The following is a 26,015-nucleotide window of genomic DNA, read 5'->3' as shown; positions in this document are numbered from 1 at the left end:
TAGGGCCACCAGAGGAGGCAGCCCCGCGCAGAGCAAGCACTTCTGCCCCAGAATCAGGAGACCTGGGTTCCGGTCTTGCTTTCGATACAAACTGGGTGACCTTGAACAAGCCAAGCCTCATTTTTCTCACCTGTTTTAAAAGGGAGTGATAAAGCTTCAAAGAATATTGTGAGGATGGCACGGAGCAATTGCAGGTGAGAGCCCTTTAAACTCTGAAAGCGCTATAGGACAAAAGTAAATGCACCTGGCAGTTCCTCAAAAAGTTAAAAATAGAATCACCATAGGATCCAGCAATTACCACTCCCCAAAGAGTTGAAAGCAGACTCTCAAAGAGATACTTGTACACCTATGTTCAAGGCAGCATTGTCCATAGCCGCCAAAGGGTGGGGGCAACACAAGCATCCACTGACAAATGAATAGACAAAGTGCGGTCTATATATACTATGGAATATTATTCAGCTATGAAAAGGAACACAATTCTGATGTGTTACAACATGGATGAAACTTAAAGACATTATGCTAAGTGAAAGAAGATACAAAGTTGTACGATTCCACTCATGTGCAAATTCATAGAGACGGAAAAGTAGATTCGTGCTTACCAGGAGCTGGGGAATACAGAGCTATCGTTCAATGGGTACCTTTCCGTCTGGATGGTGAAAAGTTCTGGAAATGAATAGTGTGACAGTGGTACAACACTGCAAATGTACTCAATGCCACGTAGAAAGAAAATGGTAACTTTTATATCATGTAGATGTTAACGTATTTTTAAAAGTAAATGCCTTGGGCCCCAGTGCCTAACCCACTGCCTGGCACACAGCGTGTACTCAACATTCATTTTGTAACTGAGCGGATACCCTCACTCAAGCCCTAGTCAATTCCATGCCAACTTTAGGCAGATTGCTGTAAGGAATAAACCAGTTTCTGCTTAGTGACAAAGCTGTGGGGCAGCGGAGATAGAGGAAGATAAAGGAGGAAGATACAGGAGATGCAGCTGACATGAAAACTATTCATTGCAAATAATGTCTGAGTAATCACAATGTGCGTGGTGGGAGGAAAATTCCCAGAGTGTCTGGGCTCACCTGGGGCTTCCCACGAGGCAGGCTTGCAGAGGGAACTAGGGGTTGGGAGGGCATGCAGGTTTCAGCTCTGAGATGGACAGTCACCCGGGGCGGCACCAAAGGGTCTTCGTCTGGCTTTTACTCCGAGAATCAGGCTCCCCCACCCAGGTGGTAAACTGAGTCGGAAGGAAGCACGAAGCCGTGGCCCCAGCTGACCAAGCTGGGGAGACCCGGGGCGCCCTTGGTCCGGGCAGGGCGGGCTCTTAGCACACGTATGGCACACGCCTGTGCGCGACCGCAGGCTGGGAGCCGGTGGGTGGCAGGGACCCCTCGCCTCTCAGACGGCGAACCCTGGTACGGGTCGTGGGGTCCGGGCCCTCGCCCCTGTGCCTGGGCTTGTGGGGCTGGGTGAGGGGGCGTCTGGGCTCGGGGCTCGCGAGGCGCTCCCCAGCCCGGGTGCCGCGGGGGGGGGGGGGGGGGCGGGGAGAGCGGCCGCCTAGCCCAGCCCCGCGGATGACAGGAGCGAGGGAGCCGAGGAGGGAGGAGCCGCCGCCGCCGAGCGCTGGGCTGAGGAGCGGAGAGAGCGGGGCGCGGAGTGCGGGCGGCTGGGAGCGCGCTGAGCGGGGGAGAGGCGCTGCCGCACGGCCGGCCACAGGACCACCTCCCCGGAGAATAGGGCCTCTTTATGGCATGTGGCTGGTAACTTTCCTCCTGCTCCTGGACTCTTTACACAAAGGTGAGACCCGCGCGGGCTTCAGGGCGGCGGAGGCGGCGGGGCCGGGGTGCGCGAGGCTGGCGGCGAGGCGGGGTGCCCGGCGGTGGGTGGCTGGGTGGGAGGCCTCCAGATACTCGGGGCTGGGGGACGCACCCCGGCCCCGGGTGGGTGGCACCGGGGGCGGGGCAGGCATCCGGAGAGCGGCCAGGTGAGAGTCCGCCCTGGACCGCTCGGCCAGCCACCCGCGCCTGCCGTTTTGGGGGCGCGCCCGGCGGGGTGATGGTGAGAGAGCCCCTCAGCTCCCCGCTTCTTGCTGGGCCGCTGTTCTGCCCGGACCCCTCCCCCAGCCCCTTGCCCGCCGCCTGCGGCTGGGTGGCGCTGGGACCCCGGGGTGCCCTCCGAGTCGAGGGGTCCTCCGGCCGTGACGGTTCACCTGGAAGTCCTGGTGGAACGGGGCCGCGGCTTACTTCCCCTCTGCTGCCGGGTGCCCCTCCGCCGCTCCAGACCCCCTGCATCGCACCGCATGGCGCTTATCCTTGCCCTGGCTGGATGCAGGGCGAGGAGAGCTAGGGGTCCCGAGACTTGAGGTCCCTCGGATACCAAGTTTCTTCTCCAAACCTAGAGGTCGCCTTCTCCCAGCCCCATCTCACCCCCCACCCCTGCCCCAGGGCACTAGCCTCGGCTTCTTCGCTAAGCCACCTGACCACCTCGGGCAGCGCGCCCCAAGGTGCGAGATTCTACGCTTCGGCGCCTGGTCAGCCGACCTGGGACAAGTCTTGGGTTGGGGGGGGGGCGGGGGGGCGTGTCGCTTTCCCTGGAGAGAAGGCGTTGCTAGGGGTGGGTCCAGGTGTCCGGCATGTCCAGACCTGCTGCTGGGGCTCTGCGCACCTGATCCTCGAGGCGGCCGGGGTTGGGGGTTGGAAGTGGTCACACATCTTCGACCAGAGTCACCTGGGCACCAAGTCGGCATCAGGCCGTCCCCGGCGCTCGGACTTCCCAGGCGTTCGCAGAGGACGTGCCCCCAGGCGCGCGGATGGCGGGAGAGGAGGCGGCCGAACTCCGCGCCCTTGCGCGGCGGAGCACACATGCTCGCTCTTCCGAGCTCAGCTTTACCTGTTCAGCCCTCCAACTTTTCTCCTTCGCGCCCTGGGGGACAGCCTCTCCCCTACTTTGCCCAGGCGGCTGCGATGGCCCAGTTGCAACTCTTGACCCCTAGGCGATGGGGGAAGGGCAATCCAGTCCAGGGTTGGCGCTCCCGGAGGGGTCTCTAGTCCTTCGTTGCCCGCGCCCCAGGGGTCTGGAGTCTGCAACCTGCGGGAACTGAGTGCAATATCTTGTGGCTTTGGGGGAGAAAGGTGACCCTTATCTTATTTGTAAATACCGCCGGTCAAAGCCAGATTGAAGGCCGAGATGGTGCTGAGGTTTGCCTGGAGACCGGGGTGCGGGGCGAGGGGCGGCCTCTGAACCGTGGACAAAGTAGTTGAGTTTCTCTGACCCAGTGGGGTCCATGGGGTAACACACCAAGGCTGGTCTAGATTGATTAACCCCTTGACCCCTGCACAGCACCCTCTCACATCACCTCAATGGAGCCAGAAGCCTGCCTGTGGTTCAACCGCGCCCCCCCACCCCCCAGTCTCCCTCTCCCCAGGCTTTTCCTGCCTCCCTCCGCCCCCGCAGGCTGGCTCGGCTCGCAGCTTTAATTACATTAATATTAAAAATACATAAGGTGAAGAGCAGCAGCTTTCTCTCTCTCGGTCTCTCTCCATCCGCCACCCCTTGCGTTTTGTCAGACGAGAAAGCATAGGCCGGAGCCGCTACCACACTGTTGCCCAGCTCGGTCCACACACGCCCCCAGGCCCCCGCCGCTCCTGGAGACCTCTTCCCGCGTAGCCGATCCCCGAAGACGAGGCCCCTTAGCGAATACCTGACGGGCTCTCCCCTCCCCCCTTCAGAAGGCGGGCATTAATAAATGAAGCCCAAGCTATTTGATAGGGAAGGGGAAGATGGGGGTGGGGGCGGAGAAAGGCCCAGGAGGCGGCAGGACAGCCCGAGGGGCAAAATCTTTTCCCAGCAGAGAAGGAAGTCGCTCTGGCCTTGGGCCTGTGGGAGGCTGGAGGTGCCAGGTGAGGCGACACCTACGTGGCCTTTGGATCTGCAGAGCCCCGGGTGCCCCTGCCATTCAGAGGCTCCAGCATCTGTGTTGGGCGCCAGGGCGACTTGCCAGACAGGCCTTTCTCTTCCTTCGTGCCTTAATTGGATCTTAGGTGCCAGGCTGGTCCCGGGGGCCTGTTCTGCTTGGGGTGGCAAGGTGGTGGGGGTGGCGGAGGCGGCTGGGGGAGATGTTGAGGAGGCGAGAGCAGCGAAGATGGGGTTTGGTGTATTTTTCTCTCCCGTTGCCAGTCACCCCCGCGGCACCAAGGAAAATGTAAATGTGAATGTTCGAGCCTGTTACAGAAAACAATATCCTCTTGCAATAATTTGTACGTCCATCTGTGAGGAGCGGGAGGAGGCAGGGAGAGAGAGGAGAAAACAAGATGAGCTGAAGCGTCCTCTGGATGGAATTAAGCAGTTATTGAATGTGTTTTAAGCTTCTGTTATTTCCATTCCTCTTGAAATACCTTTTTTTTTTTTTTTGATGAAGCCTGAGCTTCAGACTGATTCCCCAGAACTAAAGTGGGAAGGTGTTTTAATAATCGGTTATCAAGTCTCCAATAACTACCTTATTATTGCCAAATGCATCCAGTTTTGGGCAGCCAGATGAACCCCAGTGAGACGCTCTCTGTTGTTCCATCCAGCGTGCCAGCATCTGTGTTGCCTGCATTTGCATTTTTACTGTGCAAAAGAACAAGCTTCCCCGGCACTAAAATTCCTGTTTTCTAAAAGCCAAAATAATGGGTTGCATTGATTTTTTTCATTTCCCACCCCAACCTCTTGGATGGGGACTCATGGTTCCTCTCTCTTGAGAAGACCAAATTAAAAGGCTTCGTCAAACCATTAAGAAAAATCTCTAACACTCTGTTCAGAGTCTAATTAAAGGCAGGAGGGGGGGCGCTCAGCGAGTGTGTTTTTAAAATCTCGACCTGGCAGACACAACTTCGGGGAAGCAGGTGAAGGACCCATGGGCATTGGGGAGAGGGTAGGTAGGCAGAGAAGCCCTGGGTGCCTGCATAACATAGGGAGAGAATGGGGTTGTCATGATGCCTGACAAACCTTTCAGATGTTTCGTATTTCTGGGCATCAAAGTCAGCTGCCTTGAATGTATTTCTGCAGCAGACTGGGGAGCTCAATTAGAAACAAAAAGCAAGTAAGCAGTTGACCCAAAGGCAGCGCTTAAGTTGAGCAGATCCCAGGAGACTGGCTGAAGAGGCTTATTTTTCTCAGATTGAGGAATGAAGAGGAGGTGGGCAAGCAAATGGCGGCAGGGGTGGGGGTTGGCCCAGCGATGCTTTGCTAAAGAAGCAAGCCCATCCCCACCAACAGGCTGACTAGGAGTATCCGGACACAGGGTAACTCTGTGGGCTTTTAACAGAGGGGTGCAGACTTCGTGGCCCCCTTACCTGCTCCTGGTCTTCGGAGATTCCATTCTTGTAACTTGCTTGGTCCCCTGCTCAGCCTGATGAAGGATGATTTTATTTATGGATGAGTTGAAGGGAGGGTGGATGTTCAGAGAGCTTTCTTTTCTTTTTTTTTCAGGGGAATGGGTACCAGGCTGGGAGAGACTCTCCCCTCCCACGTGATCCTGGAGGAGGTGTTTCTTGGGGGCACTGGAAGCAGTCAAGAAGAAAAGCCCCCTGCTTCCAAAGTGCTTTCTCAGCCCCTAGCTCAGTAGATTCTAGACAGCACCCAGGTGCCTGAATGGGGTGAGCCACAGGCAGCAGACATGGCAGGGTGCCAGGGACCCAAGGGCAAGCCCTGGATTTGCATGTAATTTGCATACAGATTTGCATGCTCACCTAGCCAGGCCAGGAGCCTTGGGTAGCATCTTGATAGCATCTTGATCTTGGCCTCAGTAAAAGCCAGGCAGTGACTTCTTTCCTTGGGTGGAGTGGGAGTGGGGCAAGAGTGGGAGAAGGAGGATGTTTTCAGGGGTGCTTCTTTCTTCCAAGTTTTAGCCCCCCAGGGGTTTAGCACTGAGTCCTCCTCCTGGCAAGGCAGGCCCTCGAGCTTGCAACGGGGATGGAATGTGTGACAGTGGCAGAGATGCCTAAAGGCGGACCAGACTTGGGGTGTGGGTTGTCCCACCTGTGCTGCAGAAAGGAGAGAGGGGCACACCAGCCATGGGAATCCAGCACCAACATTCACCTTCTGGTGTGTGCACCCTCAGGATGGAGGCAGTTTAGGGCTGTGGTCAGTAGGTGGAGAAGCCGCAGCTGATGGGAAGGGAGTATCAAGTGAGACAAAATGCCCTTACACCCTCTTGGTTCGTCAGTGTCCAGTGTGGGAGGAGGTTGTGGCCTCTGAGAGGAAGAGGCCCCAGCCTCCTCTTCTCCCTTTGTTAAGGTGCCTTCTGTCACATGCAGTGGTTGGAGTGGGGGGCAGTAGGAAGGCAGGCGCTGTGGTCAGAGGACTGATGAATAAAGAGCTGGGAGTAATGCTTGAAGAGCCAACAGTTTGTGGCAGCTACTGTGCTCCTTCCCACAGAGTCAGCTGGGATGTCCGAGGTAGGGAGGCGGCCTCGAGAATGATTCTGTCTGCACTTCCAGGGCCCTGGGCAAATCCCACCCTGGCAAGTGCAGCTCCAAGGCCTCCCAGAGTGCTTTTCTGCACATCTAATAATCTGGGAGGGGCTTCCCCGGTGGCTCAGTGGTAAAGAATGTGCCTGCCATTGCAGGAGATGAGGGTTCAATTCCTGGGTTGGGAAATCGGGAAGATCCCCTGGAGGAGGAAATGGCAACCCACTCCAGTATTCTTGCCTGGAGAATCCCATGGACAGAGGAGCCTGGCAGGCTGCAGTCATGGGATTGCAAAGAGTCAGACGCTGGCAGTGATCTGGGAGGGCTCTGGTCCCACAGACATTTCTGAAGAAGGTGGGGGTGGAGCCCTAAGATGTGGGGTGGAGCCTCAGGGGACAGCTAGAGGGAGAGAAGGCCAGTGGGCAGAGCTTCAAGCTCCCATCCCTCAATTCTTCCAACCAGAGCATTTTGTATATTAAAATTGTAAAGAAAAATGAGATTTCAACTCGATGGTGTAGTGGATATTCTGAGTCAAGGCAAACCCTTCATTCACATCCTTGTTCTGCCCTTAATAGGGGACATTGGGCCTCTGAGCCTCACTTTCTCCGGCTCTGAAATGGGATTAAAGGAGATGATGTATACAGCATAGCTAGAATATAACTGATTCTCAGTAAAGCTTAGACCTCTTCTATTTTTCTGCACTACTTTCACCCCCAGCCCACCATTGCTGCTATTTAGCCACTAAGTCGAGTCTGACTGTTCTGTAGCCCACCAGGCTCCTCTGTCCATGAAATTTCCCAGCTAAGAATACTGGAGTGGGTTGCCATTTCCTTCTCCAGGGGATCTGGGGATCTTTCCCACCCAGGGATTCAAACCCACATCTCCTGCTTGATTATTAGGTTCTGTCAGTTGTACTAATGAGCCACAGTTTTGGCCAAGCCAACTGACTTAGACTTTGTAGCAGTAAGAAGACTGAGTGGTGGCCAGGGCAGGGAACATCACAGCTTCCTTCTACCATCTATCAGTTGGGTAGCCGGCAGGATCCATCCTCAGCCAGGTAGCTGGGGCCATGCAGACACCTGGGTTTCCCTGGGAGCAGGGTGTCCAGCACACTCCCATTCCCCAGCCGCAACTGGTGGCAGCTGTGGAAAGGGTGAGGGCGCAGATGGGCTCCAGATCTGGACTTGAGGGTGAGGCAAAGGCCAGTCTCATACTTGTCTGAGGAAGGTTGGGGTTGGCTGGTAAATCTTGACTGTGATTGGATGGAGTAAGAACTAGCCTGGATTTAATGCCATAAACCTGTGTAAATGTGCTGCTCAGGGTGAGCCGCCCCCCACACCTTGTAGCTGGATGGATTTCACTGTTTTTCAGGTAGTTTCATGTATAGAGGACACACCTGACAGCCCTAGATGTTGGGGATCCCCAGACCACTCCTCTCTCCATCACCCAGACAGTCGCAGGGAAGCAGCCAATGGCCCAGAGGTCACGTGCTGCTCATGGCAGGTTGTGGCCTGCGGTTCCGTGAGTGGGGGGTGGGGCTGTGGCACAGCCGGTTGTGCCCTGTTTAACAGATGTTTGTCCCGCGCTACTTTAGCGTGAATAGCATTGGCCTTGGGCACCACCGCTGCCATTCAGCTGCTCTCCCCTCATCCGTTCAGCCACCTCCCGCCCCACTTCCCCATGCCCTTGCTCTCCTTGATGCTTGTGTTGACGGTTTCCAAGGTCACCATCTTCATTAAGAACAGTTATTCAAAGGCTGGTTGCATCTCCGTTAAACTCTGTGTGTGTCTGTGAAGAAGCGTTATTCATAAACCTAGAAAACTAGGCTCAGCCTAATTTAGGCACGTCACCTAATAGTTCATGTCCCTCTACTTCCTAATCTGTAAAATGGGCAAAATAATCCCGGTCCTGATCATCCCCCCGGGGTTGGTTATTGCCTGGGCACAAGAAGGATGAAAGCCATACAACTGTAGAGCATGCGACAATCCCCTGTAAGCTGACGAGGGCCACATATAAACACACACGTGTGAAAAACCACAGCAGACCAGTTTCAGCCTTATAAATGCTCTGCCGAAACGTGAGGTATAATTACTGTCATCTCATCATACAGGAACAGCAAAGATCTCACAGCTGTGTGTGGCTGTCTCCCCCTTCCTGGGCGCCCCACATATGGAGAATTTTCTAGCCTTTTCATCAGTGTGGGGGACAGCCAATGAGACCCAGCAGGGCTGGCAACTATCTTCATGGAGCAGTCTTGGCAGATTCCCTGTGGCCCCAGTGCCCGGGGGTGTGGAAGGAGCTTACCTCTCCTCCATCCCTAGGTGCTTAGACGTCTGTTTACTCCGTAGTCCTCTGGACGTTCCCTTGAGGGTATTTTCCCTGCTGGGAATCCACACTTTTGTGTGTGTGTGTGTGTGGGAAGGAGAGTAGGCACAGGGTCCCATCTTGTGTGACCTTGTTTGAGGTCACGGCAATTACTGGAATCCAGGCCCTGAGCTGACTCATTGGAAAAGACTCCGGTGCTGGGAAAGATTGAGGGCAGGAGGAGAAAGGGGTGACAGAGGATGAGATGCTTGGATGGCATCACTGACTCAATGGACATGAGTGTGAGCAGACTCTGGGAGACGGACTGGGCCTGGTGTGCTGCAGTCCATGGGGCCTCGAAGCATCGGATACGCCTGAGCAACTGAACAGCAACAGACCCTGAGAACCCAGCTGAGTCAGGGCCATGGTCACCTTGTATCTGGTATCTGGAGTGGCCTCCCAGAGCCATGGGTGAGGAGAAGGATGGGGGACCTGCCTTGAAGGTGTGACTGCCATGGGTCCAAGTCTTCCAGGTTGGAAGTCACGTTCAGGGACACTGAATTCATCCCCTCATCAGCTGCCTGATCCCCTCTGCGCTTTCCCCCCAGCGGTGTTCCTCCTCTGCTCCAGCACTTCCAGTCACAGGAAACTCCTTCCTTTCAAGGCACCCCATTCCCCGCCAGACATCTCTGAGTATACAGAGCTCACCCTTGTGATCAGCCAGTTCTGTCTTGGCCCTGACCTCCTACTCGCTGACTCTTGCTCCTACCTTTTAGGTCACATGGAGGCGGGATCTATGGATCCTCTTCTACATGGGCACACTGACCACTAGTATGCAGATGTCCTGCCCACCTGAGCCCTCTCCTCTAGGCAGCCGACCAGCAGCCCTGGCCCCTCTAACTCTCGCTCCTGTGCTGTGGCTTCCTTTCTCCATGATGCCCTCCATGCCTGGGTTGCTGGAGCAGCCAGAACTGCAAGATCGGTGGAGACAGGGCTTGGGTCCCAGCCAGGACTCTGGCCAGCTGTGTATCTGGGAGTGTATGACTCTCTAGGCCTCGCTCTCCCCATCTGTAAATGGAGGAGATTGGACAAAATAATCTCTTAAATCCCTCCAGCGTGAACAGTCTAAATCTAGGAATCTCTGGGGACAACTGTGCTGTCTGAGCTGACTCCTGGGAAAGACCTTTCTGGCCACAAGGGGTCTTCTTTTGACAGGCCCTGTCCAGGAGGGGCTGGAAGATTAGAGTCTGTTTGACTGTCAGCTGTTGCTCATAACTCCTCCTGGAGTTCCATATGGAGCTGATGGTGAGGGGCCTTGTAGGTTGAAGGATCTTTACTGGATCTCAGAGCTTTCTGATTGCTGGTTATAGGACCTATGTTTGTGCTAAGAATCCTAAGGGGGAAAGAAAAAAACCCCATGTTTCTGATGACAGAGGTGGCCACTTGGGCCTTGGGGCATTGCTTCTCATCGGGGTGATACTGCTTTCTTAGGGCTGTTTGGAAGTTGGGGGAGATACTTTGGGGTTGTTATAGTGACGAGGGTAGGGAGTATATAGTGGGGGGTGGGGAGGGATGATTAGGGATGAAATGTCTGATGCCTGGGGCAGCCCCAAATAATTCAGAATTGTCATCCCCCAAATGGCTCTCATTCATCAGAAAACCCCCATGTAAGGATGATCACATCTTGGAGACATTCTGAGAGTAGAATGCAGTGCTCCCATTGAGAAATGCAGCTGGTGTAAGGTAGTTTGAAATGCCGCTCTGCCAGCCCTGGCTGTGCTACTGAGGAAATTACTTGATCTCTCGAAGACCCTGTTGTCTGAGCTGTAAAATGGGGTCTTGGGCAGTAGCCCCATTAGAGGGTGCTTGTAGCACCATAATGCAAGGAAGGGCCTTCTCACAGCGCCTGGCACACAATAAATGCTAAAAAAAAAAAAAAAAAGGCAATGGTGACCATGATAATGGTGAGGATAGAGATGAAGCGGGAATGCCAGGTTTGGGGACAGAGGGTATGGGACTTGGTCCCAGCTGCACCATCCTGTCCCAGAAAAGTATTAGTGCTTGGATGCTGTCTGGGGAGACTGGCCCTTCTCTGCCTCAGGGTCTAACCTCAGGTTGTCTCCAAGCTGTGAATACAGCATGGGGGGTTTTCTGACGGTGGGCTGGACCTTGTCTCTCTGGTCCTTACCTGAGCTTTGGATAGACATGGTGGTTGAGCTGAAGCCCCACTGGTTGGTCCTCTCTGAGATCTGTTTTTCCAACTATGGAACAAGAACAGAGTGAAGACAAATGATACATCTCTTTTATGAAAACCTTTGTGTGGAGCTGCAGCGGAGTAATCAACTTTGCAAATTAATCCAAGAAACCTCACGGGGCCACATCTGCATTAAAACAACAGCTCTGTGTGAGGGCGGGGGTGGGGGGGTGGGGGGGCGGGTGTGTGTGCTGTGGTAGATGTGGGTATGGCAGTGGCCTGTCTATCGATCACACCATTATTATTTTATTAACTTGATCGCCAAATTAAGGAAATTAATGCAGGGCTAAGATCCTGTCAGCCAAGCCCAGGAGAACAGCCTGTTGTTGGGAGAGTGGGTAGAAATCCAGTATGGCAGGTCTATGGAGCATTATTGTGAGTGTAGACAGAGGACCACCTGCCTCAGAAATGGAGTTCCCTGGCCCTTTAACAGACATGGTGGATCTGGTATCTAAGGATGCACATGTGTAACAAGCTCTCCAGGTGGTTCTGACAACTAATAATGTTGGAGATACTGTCTGAAGTTGTCATCATCATTGTTGGTGAGAGGTAAGTATTTGCTGAGGGATATTTATTCCACAAATACTTCCTGTCTGCTCACTCTCATGATAATACAACAGCAGTGAACACTTAGGTGGTTACCTATACCACTTACATATTAACTCATCTAATTCTAACAACCCCTGAAGTAGATATGGTCACCCCCATTTTATAGATGAGAAAACCAAGGTGCAGAGAGAGGTGAGGTCATCTTGCCTGAGGTTACAGTGCTTGTCAGGGGGAAGAGCAAAGGGCATCAGAGTCTGGGTGTTTAACCTCTGTGCTACGTGCCTAGTGCTGCGCTCGGCCCAGGGGACAGAGTGGTGAGCAAGGCAGCTCACAGTCCTGCGGAGAAGCCCTGCCCACTCCTCTTCTCCCTACTCCTGTCCAGCCCCACTGCCTGTGCCCAGGTCTGGATACCCCTTGGGGGTTCTTGTCCGTCTCTTGGGGTGGGGGGTGGCAGGTGGCAGGGGCCCCAGAATCAGCAGATGCTCCTGGATGAAATATGCAGTGAAAGAGAAGGGTAAATATTGTAAAGGAAGAGAAAAAAAATAATGACTCACTTCTCCCAGTGGAGGTGGTAGGGCGTTAATATGTCAGTCTCCTCGGGTTGTCATTTACGATGATTGGAGATGATGACATGGGGACCATTCAGTGTGCACCTGGAGGAAGCCTCAGCTGGCCAGACACCTCCATCCCAAGTCAGGCAGGTGGGGTGGGGGCCCCTGGGTGTTGACTGCGCGCGTGTTGAGTTTCCTTCGCCAAACTAATCCCAATGGCCAGACAGCACAGGGCAGGCGGACGAGTTGATACGATGGATATTTAGGTTTCAGGGGTGACCCTGGGGCAGCCCAAATGCCTGGGGGCTATTTCTGGTTTAAAAATATTGCTGTGCTATTTCTACACTTCTAATCTCCCAGCCATTTGGAGCCTGTTTTATGAAACGCGGCATCGGGGTGGTGCTCAATGTTAACCGGCGGAGAAGATTAAATGGGTTTAAGTCTGGGCGTCTGTCACATCACAACCAAGCCCATAACTTCCATTTTCTATTAAAAATCCATTTCCCCCTTTGACCAGAAGAAGCTTTGCTGTTGATCTGATCTCTCTCTCTTTATTTATGAAGTGTTTCCCCCTCCTCTCATTCTCTCTGTAAATCTGCCTGGTTCTGTCTGCAGAGGAAAGAAAGAGCCGGGGGAGATGGCTGAGATTTAAGGGGAAAGTCGGAGTTTCCTGTCCAAGGATTTGCTTTCCAAATTAGGACCGGCTTCCAGAGGAGAAATGAAAGAGAGAATTCTCATAAGGCCTCAAACCTTGAACTCTTCAGCGTCATGTTGGAAAAAGTCTCAGGATTGGGAGCCATGCAGACCTTGACTGAGGGTTGGCTTGGTGGCCTCCTGGCTCTACCATCTTTTTCCTCACTTGTAGGATGAGACTTGGGTTTCCCAGGGGGCTCAGTGGTAAAGAACCCGCCTGCCAGTGCAGGTGATGGGGATTCGATCTCTGGGTCAGGAAGAGCCCCTGGAGGAGGAAATGGCAGCCTGCGCTGGGATTCTTGCCTGGGAAATCCCATGGACAGAGCAGCCTGGCGGGCTCCAGTCTGGGGTTGCAGAGGGTTGGGCACGACCAAGTGACGGTGTGCACATGGGATGAGATCCCCAGGGCCCACCTTGTACCTCTGCGTGGGGATTCCATGAGAGAATGCCCCTGAAGCAAACAGTAGGCACTCAGTCAATGTTAGTCTCCTTTCTTTTGAGAGCTCTGTCCCATCAGCCAGAGGGAGCCTTCGGGGAGTAGGTGTACAGCCAAAATGAAATTAGAGAAAGGCTCTGAGCCCTTCGGCAGACTCTGCCCTGGGCAGTGGGTTAACCCTTTTCCTGCTCCTGTCTCCTCTGCAGGCTTTTGAATGGTGGTGGTGGGGGGGAGGGGGTGGGAACGTTCTCTGGAGTTTGATGCTTTTCACCACACCTAGGGTCCTGTTGAACACATGGCTGGTGCTGGGTAAAGAACTCCTGAAGGAGTAAGTGTCTCCTGGCCCCGAGTCAGGAAGGACCTGGGAGAGGAGATTGTTGGAGGGTGATGGAGTCACCCACAAATGCAGAGCTGCAGAAGGGAGCTGGGCCCCAGCCACCCTTTGCTGTATTTTTCATCTCCCTGGTCTTCTCGGAGAATCTCTGGAACTCAAAGCTAATAACAATCCCATCCCTCCTAGTCCTGCATCCTCATTATGTGGAACCATTACTTTCACGTTCTGTCTCACCTGGAGGACAGGTAAGATAGTACAGTCCTCCCCCTTTTGTGAATGAGGACATTGGAGGGTCAGAAAGGCTAAGTGGTTTACCTGAGGTCACACAGCACTTCAGCAATGAGCCCCAGGAGTGAAGACTTGTCTCAGGTCTCAGACTATTGTCCCACACTTCTGTGCTCCCCAGAGCTGGCTGGGGCTCTTTCACTGCTCTGAAGATTCAAACAGGAGCCTGAGAAGGAGGGAAAGCCACCACCATCAAATCCTCTCCAGACTCTGTGAGGTGGGGTCAAGGCCCCCAGGCCCTCGCTACTGCCCTTCCTATGGATGGTGACTGAGTGTGCTCATTGCTCCTGTGGCTGCTCACTGTCCCATGTGCCCGCCACCATCTGGGTACGTGGTGGAGACTTGAGGGAGTTAGTGCCTCAGTTTCCCCTTTATAGATTTGCTTACTCCTTTCTCTTGGCAGATGGGGTGAGGCTGAATTAATGTTTATTTAAGGGCTTCTGCATTCTGGGCTGACAGGTGCCTTGTGATGGTAAAATATGAACCCGACGTAAGTGCAAAATGCTATTGTTTTACACCTGAGGGTGATGCTTCATAATGGCAATGCACTGTCAGAGCCGTAAGCAGAAATGAATGGTTTGTCTAATCCTCCCCAGCTCCCCCAGACTTGGAAGACAGCGGCTCACATCCCAGGGTGGGAGAAATATGAGGCTACTCACCTTTTGCTATCAATCTGCTGTTTCTTCAGCCCTGACAGGTGGCTGGACAATCCCAGTCCATTCATCAATTACATCCACCCATTTGTAGTTCCTGAGAACCCCACGTCCTTGGCTCTGGCAGGATCCAAGGCCCAGAGGGCAGGAAGGCTGTTGCTATTGTGGCTGATGGTCCTTCCAGAAGCCTGGAGCCAAGGGAAGCCTGGGCCAGGGGCTGTCTCTGCAGGCAGGGATGAGGAGACTAGGAATGTGTATTTAGGGTAGGTTTGGGAGGGAAGAAAGGATGGGGAGGGATACCCAGCCTGGAAAACCAGATGCTGTGGCTTGATTCCTCTTGTCTTCAGCATGTTTCCTACAATACAGCAGTTTCCTTCCCAGGCTCTGAAGTCAGGCAAAGTTGGGTCCCAGCCCACCTCCAACACTTACACTCTGGGTTACATTGTGTGAGTTACTTAACTTCTTGGAGTCTTAATTTCCTTATCGGTGCAATGGGAATATTTCTCAGGTGTCACAGTGGTAAAGAATCCACCTGCCAATGTAGGAGATGCAGGTTTGACCCCTGGGTGGGGAGGATCCCCTGGAGAAGGGAATGGGAACCCCCTCCAGTATTCTTGCCTGGGAAATCCCATGGACAGAGGAGACTGGCAGACTACAGTCCATGTGGTCACAAAGAGTCGGACACGACTTAGCAGCTAAACAACAGCAATGGGAATTACAACATCACCTAAGAGAGTCATGAGGTTAAGTGAGAGCACCCAGCCTGGCCCGCAGTTAGTGAAATCCATGGTTGCTAGTATTATTGCAGTTGGTCTTATCACTGAGGGCTGCATCATACAGATCCTTAAATATTTTCTTACCCGGCCCCTTAAATCAGACAGTTCCTGAGTTCCTCTCTGTCAGAGATCTTTCTCAGCTTCCTAAGTCCATTTGTCAGGCATAATGTAGAGTCTTTCTGTTTCTTGATGGATTTTGGCTTCCAAAATCCATAAAGCTGCCATGGTGAGTGTGTCTGATTAACTAGGTTGTCTCAGGAAGTACCCAGAACTCGAGAGTGATGTTCCTGTTCCCACAGGCTGAGCGTTGTCTGAAGTGTTGAGTCTGACAGGGGCCCCTCTCCCAGGATGTGTGTGCGTGTGTGCACATAGGTGTGCAGATGTATAAATCTTGCTCGTGGTCAGCTGAATAGGGAAGTTGGTGGCCGGGTGTTTTTTTTTTTTTCCAGAATGGTATAAGCCCCCTCTTTATTGTTGCACTGGTTACCACCATCTGAGGGTTAAGAAATCAGACTCTGGACTCAGTTGCTTCATCTGCACCCGGAGCCCTTGGTTACCAGTCGTGTGGTCTTGGGAAAGTTGCTTTGATCTCTCAGTGCCTTAGTTTCCTCATCTGTGAACTGGAATAATAACAGTATCTCCCTCATAGGGTTGTTGGGAGGATGAAAAGAGGTCATACAAGTAAAGGGCTTACAACAGGGCCTGGCAGGAAGAAGGTGCTTAGTGAATAATTGTTGATCGAATGTCAGTAAAGAAACCTTTGGAAGGTGAGCAGGCTTCCGGGAATCTGGGGAGAGTGGATCGGAGAAGAAACTTCCCAAGCCTTAGCCTGCTTACTTGCGAATGGAATGATTTCATGGCCTTGGAGAACACCCAAGCCCCTGTGAATTGGACAGGCTTCTGAGAGTCCCTTTCCTCTTGCACAGAGCAGACTTGCTTGGCCACCACCCCCAGGACTGATACAGTGGAGGCAGTGAGAGGACGTGGGTAGGGAAGCTGTGCTTCCCAGTTCCCCCCTCATCCCGTTGCTCCCCTGTAGCCAATAAGGGTGCAGTGCTGGGTGGGGATAGCAAATGCATTTGCTGCTGAGAGGATGCCCCTGACACCACAGCAAGGAGCCCAGGGATGTGTTTTCCAGCTCTGCTGCTAATGGCTTCATCACGGCTTTTTATGAGCTGATGTGAATTGCTCTGACCAATGAGCCTTAATGGCCTTCCTCAATGAGCTGCCCGGTATATTCTCCCTGGAGGCTCGGCTCAGAGTTAAGCTGAGAATATTAATATGGTCTGGATGCAGGCCCTCCCCCTCCTGATAAAGTTGTGGAAATTGAGGTCAAGTTGGGTCCCCTGCAACGTTCTTTAAACAAGCAGCGGAATCGTTTGGTTGCTCCTTGATCTTGCTGGTAGAGAAGGAGTGGCTTCCAGCTGGAGACCTGGGACTGGGCCCCTCTTGCTCTGGGTTTGCCTCCACCTGCTGAGAGGTGGCCCTTCCTAAGGAGGCAGGCTCCTTGGTAGGGAGGGAAGGTCCTGATTCCATCATGCAGGGCTGTTTCCCACAATGGCAGGCAAGACCGAGTCCTGTGCTGGGCTGAGTGTTGCAGACAGCTGTGCTTGCCGGGTGGCCTTGACATTGTCAGGTAGCTGCTGTCGTGAGCATGTTCACCTGTGTGATCGAGTGTTGCAATGGCGATATGTCAGAGACTCATGGGATCTTTGCAGTCTCATGGATCCCCCCTCCATTTTATGAGTGAAGGAATGGATGACCAGAGAGGGGAAGGGAATTCCATAGTCGGTCAGTGTCAGGGATGGTTTTAGAACCTGAGGGAGGCGGTGATATCTCTTATTCCTAAGCTTGGATTGATCTACTCATGGTGACACCAGTCCTCATCCCATCCCTTGGGACAACACATTTTCCAAATTGATCTCCGGAGGGGAAGATGGCTCCCAGGGTCTTCTGCAGCTTCTCTCGTCCAGGCAGCATCCCACTTTGGGAGCCTTTCCTCTTAGAACATGGTCTCAGACCTTTTACCTTTTGGCTCTGGTGTGTTAGAAAGTGTGCTAAGATCCTGTTGAGAGCACTGGGTTCAGATTCCAGTTCTGTAGCTTATTAGCTCTGTCATCTCAGGCAAATCACGTAACTGTGCTTAGCCTCCAAAAGGGAATGATAAAAAAGAGGCCATATGTTTTGCCAAAAGTTTTACTTCATTTTAGGTTTGAAGGATTTGTTAACAAAAGAAACTACTCATTACATACAAATACATGACTTCAATATTTAATAGAGAATTATTTAACTTAATTTCAATATACAATCATTAAAAGAAAAGAGAAAGAGAAACAATAGAGAAGAGGAACAGCATGTACAGGCTTCCCTGGTGGCTCAGTGTTAAAGAACCCACCTGCAATCCAGGAGACAGAGGTTCCATCCCTGGGTCAGGAAGACTCCCCTGGAGAAGGAAATGGCCACCCACTCCAGTATTCTTGCCTGGGAAATCCCATGGACAGAGGAGCCTGGTGGGCTGTAGTCCATGAGGTCACAAAGAGTCGACATGATTTAGCAGCTAAACAGTAATAACAGCAGCACACACACCACCATATTGGGCCAACCAACATTCAGACTTAAAACGGCATGCTGGGAAGTCCCAAGTAACAGCAATCTGGAGTCCCAATTAGGAAAAGGTCCTGGGCAATGTGTCCACTCCATAGGTGAGACTGCAAATTGCAGTTTGGGGGTTCCTGCTTATAATCCTGGGCCACAAAGTGATATCATCATCAGTTTGCATAAAAATGCAGCTCTGGGTTTCCTTTAACGTTTTTATAATACCATTTGTTTCACATTGTGAGTCATAAGATTTTGTTAGACCCCAGGGGGTTGGCCTGCCCTCCAAGTGCTCAAGAATTCCAAGACCCACACCCTTTCTTATCTAAAATGTTGCCTGACTAGTTGTGTTTCCAGGCAGGCACAGAATCTGGGCAGTGTCCAGGGAGGTCAGAGGCCTGCTCTCCTGCTTCTCAAGCCTGAACAAGACTTCCTCCATTTTAATTTCTGTAACACCATGGCATCCCCTCTCAGGATTATAAAGATGGACTGGGGGACTGGGTGTGAACATCTTTGCATCTAATAGGTGCTCAATAAACATCCCTTATCTAAGCAATGTCAGTGTCTCTCTTATACTATGGATGCCTGGGAGTGGACCACGGCTTTGGACTTGGCTTGGTGTGGAGAATGAGCCGTTTCAACATTTTGCCGTCCCTGTGCTAGGCTGGAAGCATCTGCAAGGTGGGAACTGTCTCTTACTCATCCTTGCCAGTACCTGGTGTATAGTCAGTGCTCAGCAGTACTTATTGAATGGCTGGTGCTCCAACGTCTTATGAATGAGCGCCGGCTTGCAGCCTTTGTGGACCCTGAGGGTATCCTTAGCTTCACTAACTAGCCTCTCTGCTCTCCTCCTCTCTCTCCTCCCCCGCAGCCCGCCTTGAAGATGTCGGCACCAGCCTCTACTTTGTAAATGACTCCTTGCAGCAGGTGACCTTCTCCAGCTCCGTGGGGGTGGTGGTGCCCTGCCCGGCCGCGGGCTCCCCCAGCGCGGCCCTTCGATGGTACCTGGCCACGGGGGACGACATCTATGACGTGCCGCACATCCGGCACGTCCACGCTAACGGGACGCTGCAGCTCTACCCCTTCTCCCCCTCCGCCTTCAATAGCTTTATCCACGACAATGACTACTTCTGCACAGCGGAGAACGCTGCCGGCAAGATCCGGAGCCCCAACATCCGCGTCAAAGCAGGTAGAGGACCAGACACGGGCTCCCCTACAGGGCAGGAATGGGGAGCGGGCAGTACCCATTCTGAGGACGAGTGTAACAGGGAAGAAGGCAGCCCTTCAAGGAAGGTTGTGTTGTTTAGCTCTGCCACTGCTTGTGTGTTCTTAAGGCTTCCCAGGTGGCTCAGGGATAAAGAATCTGCTTGCAGTGCGGGAGCCACAGGAGCCACGGGTTTGATCCCTGAGTCTGGAATATCCCCTGGAGGAGGAAATGACAACCCACTCCAGTTATTCTTGCCTGGAGAATCCCATGGACACAGGAGTCTGGCAGGCTATAGACCGTGGTGTTGCAAACAGTCAGACATGACTGAGCAACTGGGCACTGTGTGTCCTTAGGCAGAGAACACCTTTCTGAGCCTCCGCTTCCTCCCCTGCAAAGCTGATGCAAGCATCCACCCATTCATCACCATGTGTGTTGGTTCAATGAGATAACACCCGTTTAAATTAAGTAATGTGTTCATTTTAGTACTTGGTTCATGAAAAACATTCAGTGACTTTCTATTTTTTTTAAAAACTACCCTTTATTGAAATAGAATATATAAAAAGAAATGTGCACCCATGGACGGAGGAGCCTGGTAGGCTGCAGTCCATGGGGTAGTGAAGAGTCGGACACAACTGAGCGACTTCACTTTCACTTTTCACTTTCATGCATTGGAGAAGAAAATGGTAACCCACTCCAGTGTTCTTGCCTGGAGAATCCCAGGGACCGTTGGGCCTGGTGGGCTGCCGTCTATGGGGTCGCACAGAGTCGGACACGAATGAAGCGGCTTAGCAGCAGCAGCAGCATATAGATTGATGAATTTTCACAAAGTTTAATATCCAGATGAAGGTATCAGCATTTCAGAAGCCTGTTCGTGCTTTTTTTCAGTCACTCCACCCTTTGGGGAAACCACGGTCCTGACTTCTAACGAGATGGATGTTTGCTATTGCTGTACTTCATCTAAGTGGAGTCCTACAGCACGTATTCTCTTGAGTCTTTTGCTCACTGTTGCTTGTAGGGTTTAGCTCTACTGCTGTGCAAAGATATTGCTTGTTCATTCTCATTGCCATGGAGTCTCGTCTGACCATCCTGCGCTTTATTTATCCATTCCACTGCTGATGGACATCTGAGTATAAGGTATCTCGTGAGGACAGACATTTAGGTAAAACCCATGATGGAAAATTCTTAGCAGTGAAGGATTTTGGTCTTGGGAAGAGTTGACGGAGGCAAGGAAGTGAGGGCTTTTCAACTGGTCTCTTTATAGAAACTAGAAAGTCTCATTTCTCTTTGTTGGGTCTGGAGGCAAGACAGTGGCCTAGATCAGCCAGTCTTTACTAGGATGTCATGATATGCTGCTGCTAAGTCACTTCAGTCGTGTCTGACTCTGTGCGACCCCAGAGTCGGCAGCCCACCAGGCTCCCCCGCCCCTGGGATTCTCCAGGCAAGAACACTGGAGTGGGTTGCCATTTCCTCCTCCAATGCATGAAAGTGAAAAGTGAAAGTGAAGTCGCTCAGTCGTGTCCAATTCCTAGCAACCCCATGGACTGCAGCCTACCGGGCTCCTCAGTCCATGGGATTTGCCAGGCAAGAGTACTGGAGTGGGCTGCCATTGCCTTCTCCGCATGATATTCTGGTGTGTTCTAATCCATTGTGCAGTGTGCCTGAAATAGTAATAAAACACCGAGGTTTGGTGAATGATTCTTAAGCATTTTGGGTGGGAGAGGACAGGTAGTGTTCTAGCTAGCCCACTACGATGGCACCCAACCTTGGGTGCACCATCTTTCCTGGTGATTGTTTTGGGCAGAGGAGAGAGGTTTTCAGGGAAGTCTCCCAGACCTGCCTGCCTAGTGATGGATCCTGCTCTGACTTCCTGGCCTAGCAAAGAGTCAGCCCCTCAAGGAAAGTTGTTTTGTTCTTGGGAATCTTAGTAACTTACCTTAGGTGCAAAACACACCTTTCTGAGCCTTAGCTTTGCCTCTGCAAAGCTGATTGCCAGCACCTACCCCATTCATCACTGTGTGATGGTCCAGTGAGATAATGCTCAGTTGCATTAAGATCCTTCTGCCTTACAGCAGCCTCTCACACGTATGAAGTTCCAAGTAGTAGGGAATGGGTGTATATAGGGGGTGAGCTGGGTTGGCAGTTTTTAAAGAGCTGATTTTTAGCCCATTGGTCTTTCCAAGTGGCTCAATGGTAAAGAATCTGCTTGGCTATACAGGAGATATAAGAGATGTAGGTTCGATTCCTGGATTGGGAAGATGATCCCCTGGAGGAGGAAATGGCAGCCCACACCAGTATTCTTGCCTGGAAAATTCCATGGACAGAGGAGCCTGGAGGGCTACAGTCCATGAGGCCACAAAGAGTCAGATACGACTAAGCAACTGAGCACGGACTTCATCCTGCTGGTTTGTTTAGAGGGCGAGTCTGAGCTCTCAGCATGCCAGGGCCATGCTTAGCTATCTCCTCTGGGGCTCCCCGTGGACCCTCTCTTTGGGAGCAGCACCCTTCCCCTGAGAGGACCCAGGTGCTGGACTGGGAGCCCTGAGCCCATGGTCTGGAGGCCACTTCTGGCCTCCACAGCCTGGAGGATTGAGCTAAGAGCAAGCGATGCCCTATTTCCTGTTACCTGCATGTTACTGGGTCAGGTGTCAGTTTTCACAATAATCCTGTCTGGTGTTTCTTACAGTGAAGTGACTAAGACAAAGGTTAAGCCACTTGCCCAAGGTCACCTTGCCAGTTGATCCCAGAGGCGTAGCTGTAATGACAAGCAGCACTGCTGTAGTATTTTCCATGTGCCAGGCCTGCTCCATGCTGCTGGTATTGTTTCCTTTTATGAATGAGGAAACTGAGGCTTTAGTTTCTATTGTCCAGGGTTACAGCGCTGCTCAGAGGAGGTGGCAGGGACAGCTTGTTTGATGCTGCTAGCCGTGGGCCTCTGCTGGCCCTGGGGGACTGCCGCAGCCCTTTTCCCCCTCCTCTCTGCTCCCTCTCTTTAGTCTCCTCTGTGCTCTCCTCGCATCCGCAGGCAGTGCCACGTCCAGCGCACAGAAGGGCGGGGGGACCATAGCCCCACGGAGCTGGGGTTGCCTCCCTCCACGCCTCTCTCCTCCATCTCAACTGTGCGTCTTCCCGTCACAGCCATGGGGAGGGAAAGAATAAAGGCCAGGAGAGGACTGGACGGGGCTGGCCTGATGGGAAAAGCAGCCAATTAAGAAGCTCTTGATGAAGCCACGGGGGCTGCAGGTGCACAGCCGGAGGGGTTGCCGGGCCCTGAGTATCACCCTGGCAACCATGGCAGGGAGAGCAGGAGGGCACGCTGCCCAGGTGCCTGCTGAGGGACAAGGTCGGGAGGCAGTGGGGCTCTGGCTGCACCAGCTCTGCTTGGCAGAGAAGACATGGAAGGATGGAGAATGGCCCTGGGGAGAGGCCAAGCAGGGGAGGATCAGAGAGAGACAGAGGTGGGCCCCTCAGCTCTACCCCAAGGCTGGTCCAGCCTACCCAGGGGCCCGGACAGGCAGAGCATCTGCAGATGGCAGTGCCCCAGAAACCAGCCCTGGGACCGAGGCAGGAGGCCTCCACTGCACACAGTGAAGCAGGGGTCATCTGAAGGCAGGACCAGGATTGGAGGTCAGGCTGTAGGTGGTGTCAGGTCAGGGGAGAGAGCAGCAAGGATGCTTTGGGAGAATCTTGGAGATTGCCCATGTCACTGCCGTTTCGCATTTTCAGAGATCTTCACTGTTTCAAATATTCTCTCTCATTGTTCTTATAAACCCCTGAGCCCTACAGAAAGTTGTGCATGTGAACTATATTTTCCCAGGCTGCCTTTCACTTTGAAGTGGCATACAAAAACGTCTATTGTTAGATTGTGTCCCATGGTTCTTGTTTTGGCATGTGATGGTCACCGGGCCTCAAACCGTTACCACCCTGGGCCCAGGAATAATGTAGGAAGGTGAGGTTTCCTTAGAGGCGTTCTGGTACTTTTCCTTATAAAGCACCCATCCCCTTATTGAAATGATCCCATTGCAGGGTGGAGGTGCTGCCCTCCAGGCCTGTACAACCTAATGCACTTTGTTAAAACTCACCAGAACTGGAAGGGCTAGAAGGTGGAGTTACAGTCTTGTAGAGGGAGGCTGGGTGTTTCTGAGGGAGGGTGGGGAGTGGAGGAGGTTGCTGGACAAGGCAGGAATGAGTTCCCTGGCAGGAGCTTTTGGGTGGGCCAGGTGGGATGTGGGAGAAGAAGTGGTGGTGGGTGAGGCCTGGGGTGCTGAGAAGTGGCTTTCTCAGGCCCCCCACCCTGTCCCAGCCCAGCCTGTGACCCCCTCTTCTTTCCGCCCTGCAACCTGTCTGCAGTTTTCAGGGAACCCTACACCGTCCGGGTGGAGGATCAAAGGTCGATGCGTGGTAGCGTGGCCGTCTTCAAGTGCCTCATCCCCTCTTCAGTGCAGGAATACGTTAGCGTTGTGTCCTGGGAGAAAGACACAGTCGCCATCGTCCCAGGTAAGAAAGGACCGTGGCGCTGCCCAGGCAAGGGCGTGGGGGTGGGGTGCAAAATCGGAGGAGCCGAGTTGGTGGTTGAGCTCACCCAGCTCTCGAGGTTGGTTCTGGCGAGCAGTTTTTATTGTTCTGGTAATGCTTCGGCAAAAAAGTGTCTTCAGTCTTGGCTTGATGCGTCTCCGTGTGAGGTATTGAAAACCCATGTGCCAGCGGCCTGTATGCGCGAAGATCCCATCAGATACAGGTCAGTCCTGCTCCCAGGAAGGAGTGGGCTCACCTTCTTTCCTGACACTTTGATGGGTCCATGATGGCCCATGGCCTTAGGGATGGGAGGCAAGGCTGAAAGACCTTACCTATGAAAGACTGTGGGGAGAGGAGGGATGAGAGGCTGGTACATGGTCCATGTTCCCGGGATTCTCAGGGGACCAGACTTGAGTGAGCATGCGTGTGGGACTCTTATTTCATGAGCTGCCTAGACGTCCCTTCAGAATCCTAGCTGGCCTCATGCTGTGCCAAGAGTTGGAGAAAGAGGTTAATACCATGTTGTAGGCTCTCTTTGTTAGAGGCACTGTGATTGCAGTCCCTTCGTTGCTGGTTCCTTTTCCCTATGCAGAGTTGTCCCTTTCACAGGAAAACAGGTCTGGAAACCCCAAGAGAGGACCTCAGATCCTCAGAATACCTCCAGGCCTCCGGTTACAAAACCATGGGGTTTTTCCATCGCTCCAGCATTTCTCCCTGCATTGCTGTACTTTGCAGAGGCCCTGCCACGTTTCTTCCTTTCTCCACCAAGGGCCTTGGTTTTCCTTTCCTTTCCTTTCCACTTGACCAGATTGCTCGCTGAGTGCCCCTCCAGCACGATGACCCATCGCTGGGATGTAGGAAATGGTTCTAGTTGGCTTGAGTTCTGCAGGTTAGTTGAAGAAGACAGACTTCTGTTCATGACACCTGTAAAGCCGGAGTTCCAAATCTTGCTATACAGCTGAAGTCCAGGGGAGCTCTTTGAAGAAACACCAGTGCCTGGGCCCCATCCCAGATCAGAATCTCTAGGGGCAGAACCTGGACATGAACAGTTTTAAACCTCCTCCTTATAGGGTGGCTCCAAGATGGAGCTGGGAGACCAGTGCTTCAGCATCTTGACAGCCAAGGTGGTGTGATACTTTTTTGAGACATTAATTTTTGTTTTGCCTTTGGAACTTTTTCCTGCTCTCGGTCCCACGCCGATGGCCAGGCCATTATATCTCCTGGTCTCAGATCTTGTACAGGAATGAGAAACTACTTGATACCTGCTCTTCCTGCCTTTTGTAAAACCATAAGCAAACAGCAAAGATGAGGATGGGTGTTCTGGCTGGGGAGGAGAGCCTCCGAGGAGGGCAGTGAACAAGCAGGAGACAAACAGATGCCAGAGGCAGGGTGGTGCTGCGGGCTGCTCAGTGGGTATGGCTGGAGGAAGTGGTCGGACTTCACAGGGTCTGCTGTGGGTAGCTCCATGGGGTCTGGGACTGAGGATAGGGTTCTTATATTCAAATGAAGCATAAAGTACACAGCCTTTGATCCAGAGTGATGATGCAGGTAGGGACAACAGGCTGGTGAGCACCAGAAAGACCCTGGACCTTGGTGCCTCCTGGGGGAAGCCCCAGTAAGGATGGAGATTGAATGTCCTGTCTCTCCAGCAGTCACATGGAAAGATGATTTAAAGGATGTAAAGAAATGTGGTATTTTCTCATAGACCTGAATTTATAGACCAATAATTATATTCATTAAAATAATAATAATAATTTTTGAGTGTTTACTATATGCCCAGCACTGGGCTAAGAAACTTTTACATATGACCTCATTTTATCCTCACAAAAAATCTGTAAGTGTGTTTTTTTCCCTTCACTTTTCTGAAGAGGAAACTGAGGCTCCAAGAAGTAAAGAGACTTTGGGTCACACATCTTATGTAGAGGGCAGGGCTGAACCCAGGGCTGTTTTTTTTAGCCTGTGCCCTGAACCCCACATGGAACTGCCTCCTGGCACCCATACAAATGTATCCAAGAAGAGTTACTCTGAGTACAACAGAGGCTTGTGTGCCTTAGACAAGGGGGATCCTGGCCTCAGGAAGGTGAAAAAGTCAGTGCTGGTGTTTGGGAAAGGTTCATAGAACTGAGTCAAGTGTAATGACTAAGATCCCAGAATCTAGGATCAGACTGCCAGGGCTTGAAACTCAACCCTCTGGGTAACTTTTACCTCCATGGTGGCGCATTTTCCCCAACAATAATAAAACAGGGTGATGATTGACCTACTTCACAGGGATCAAGTAAGAGTGAAGCTAGTTCATGTGTCAGATGTTTCAAACCCTGCCTGCCACACACTGAGGAAGGGCTGGGACTGTGATGGTAATTATAAGGGGCGAGAGCATTCTGCTCTCTGTCCTGTTGTCTCCTGTTGTGGGGTGTGTGTTT

General features: G+C 52.5%; 1 protein-coding gene across 1 annotated transcript in view; it reads left to right on the top strand.

Annotated features, from left to right (window-relative positions):
* The first annotated feature begins 1,541 nt into the window (after positions 1-1,541).
* The window catches only part of DSCAML1 (DS cell adhesion molecule like 1), a 366,160-nt gene continuing 341,686 nt past the window's right edge, over positions 1,542-26,015 (top strand). Inside the window, exons 1-3 of the mRNA XM_002693002.7 lie at positions 1,542-1,794; positions 18,748-19,065; positions 23,431-23,577. Coding sequence (XP_002693048.1) covers positions 1,572-1,794; positions 18,748-19,065; positions 23,431-23,577 — 688 coding nt within the window. The 5' untranslated portion in view covers positions 1,542-1,571. The remainder of the gene's footprint in view (positions 1,795-18,747; positions 19,066-23,430; positions 23,578-26,015) is intronic.

This window comes from Bos taurus, chromosome 15 (assembly GCF_002263795.3).
Source record: "Bos taurus isolate L1 Dominette 01449 registration number 42190680 breed Hereford chromosome 15, ARS-UCD2.0, whole genome shotgun sequence".
Classification (NCBI taxonomy): domain Eukaryota; kingdom Metazoa; phylum Chordata; class Mammalia; order Artiodactyla; family Bovidae; genus Bos; species Bos taurus.
This window is presented reverse-complemented; position numbering and strand designations above follow the sequence as displayed.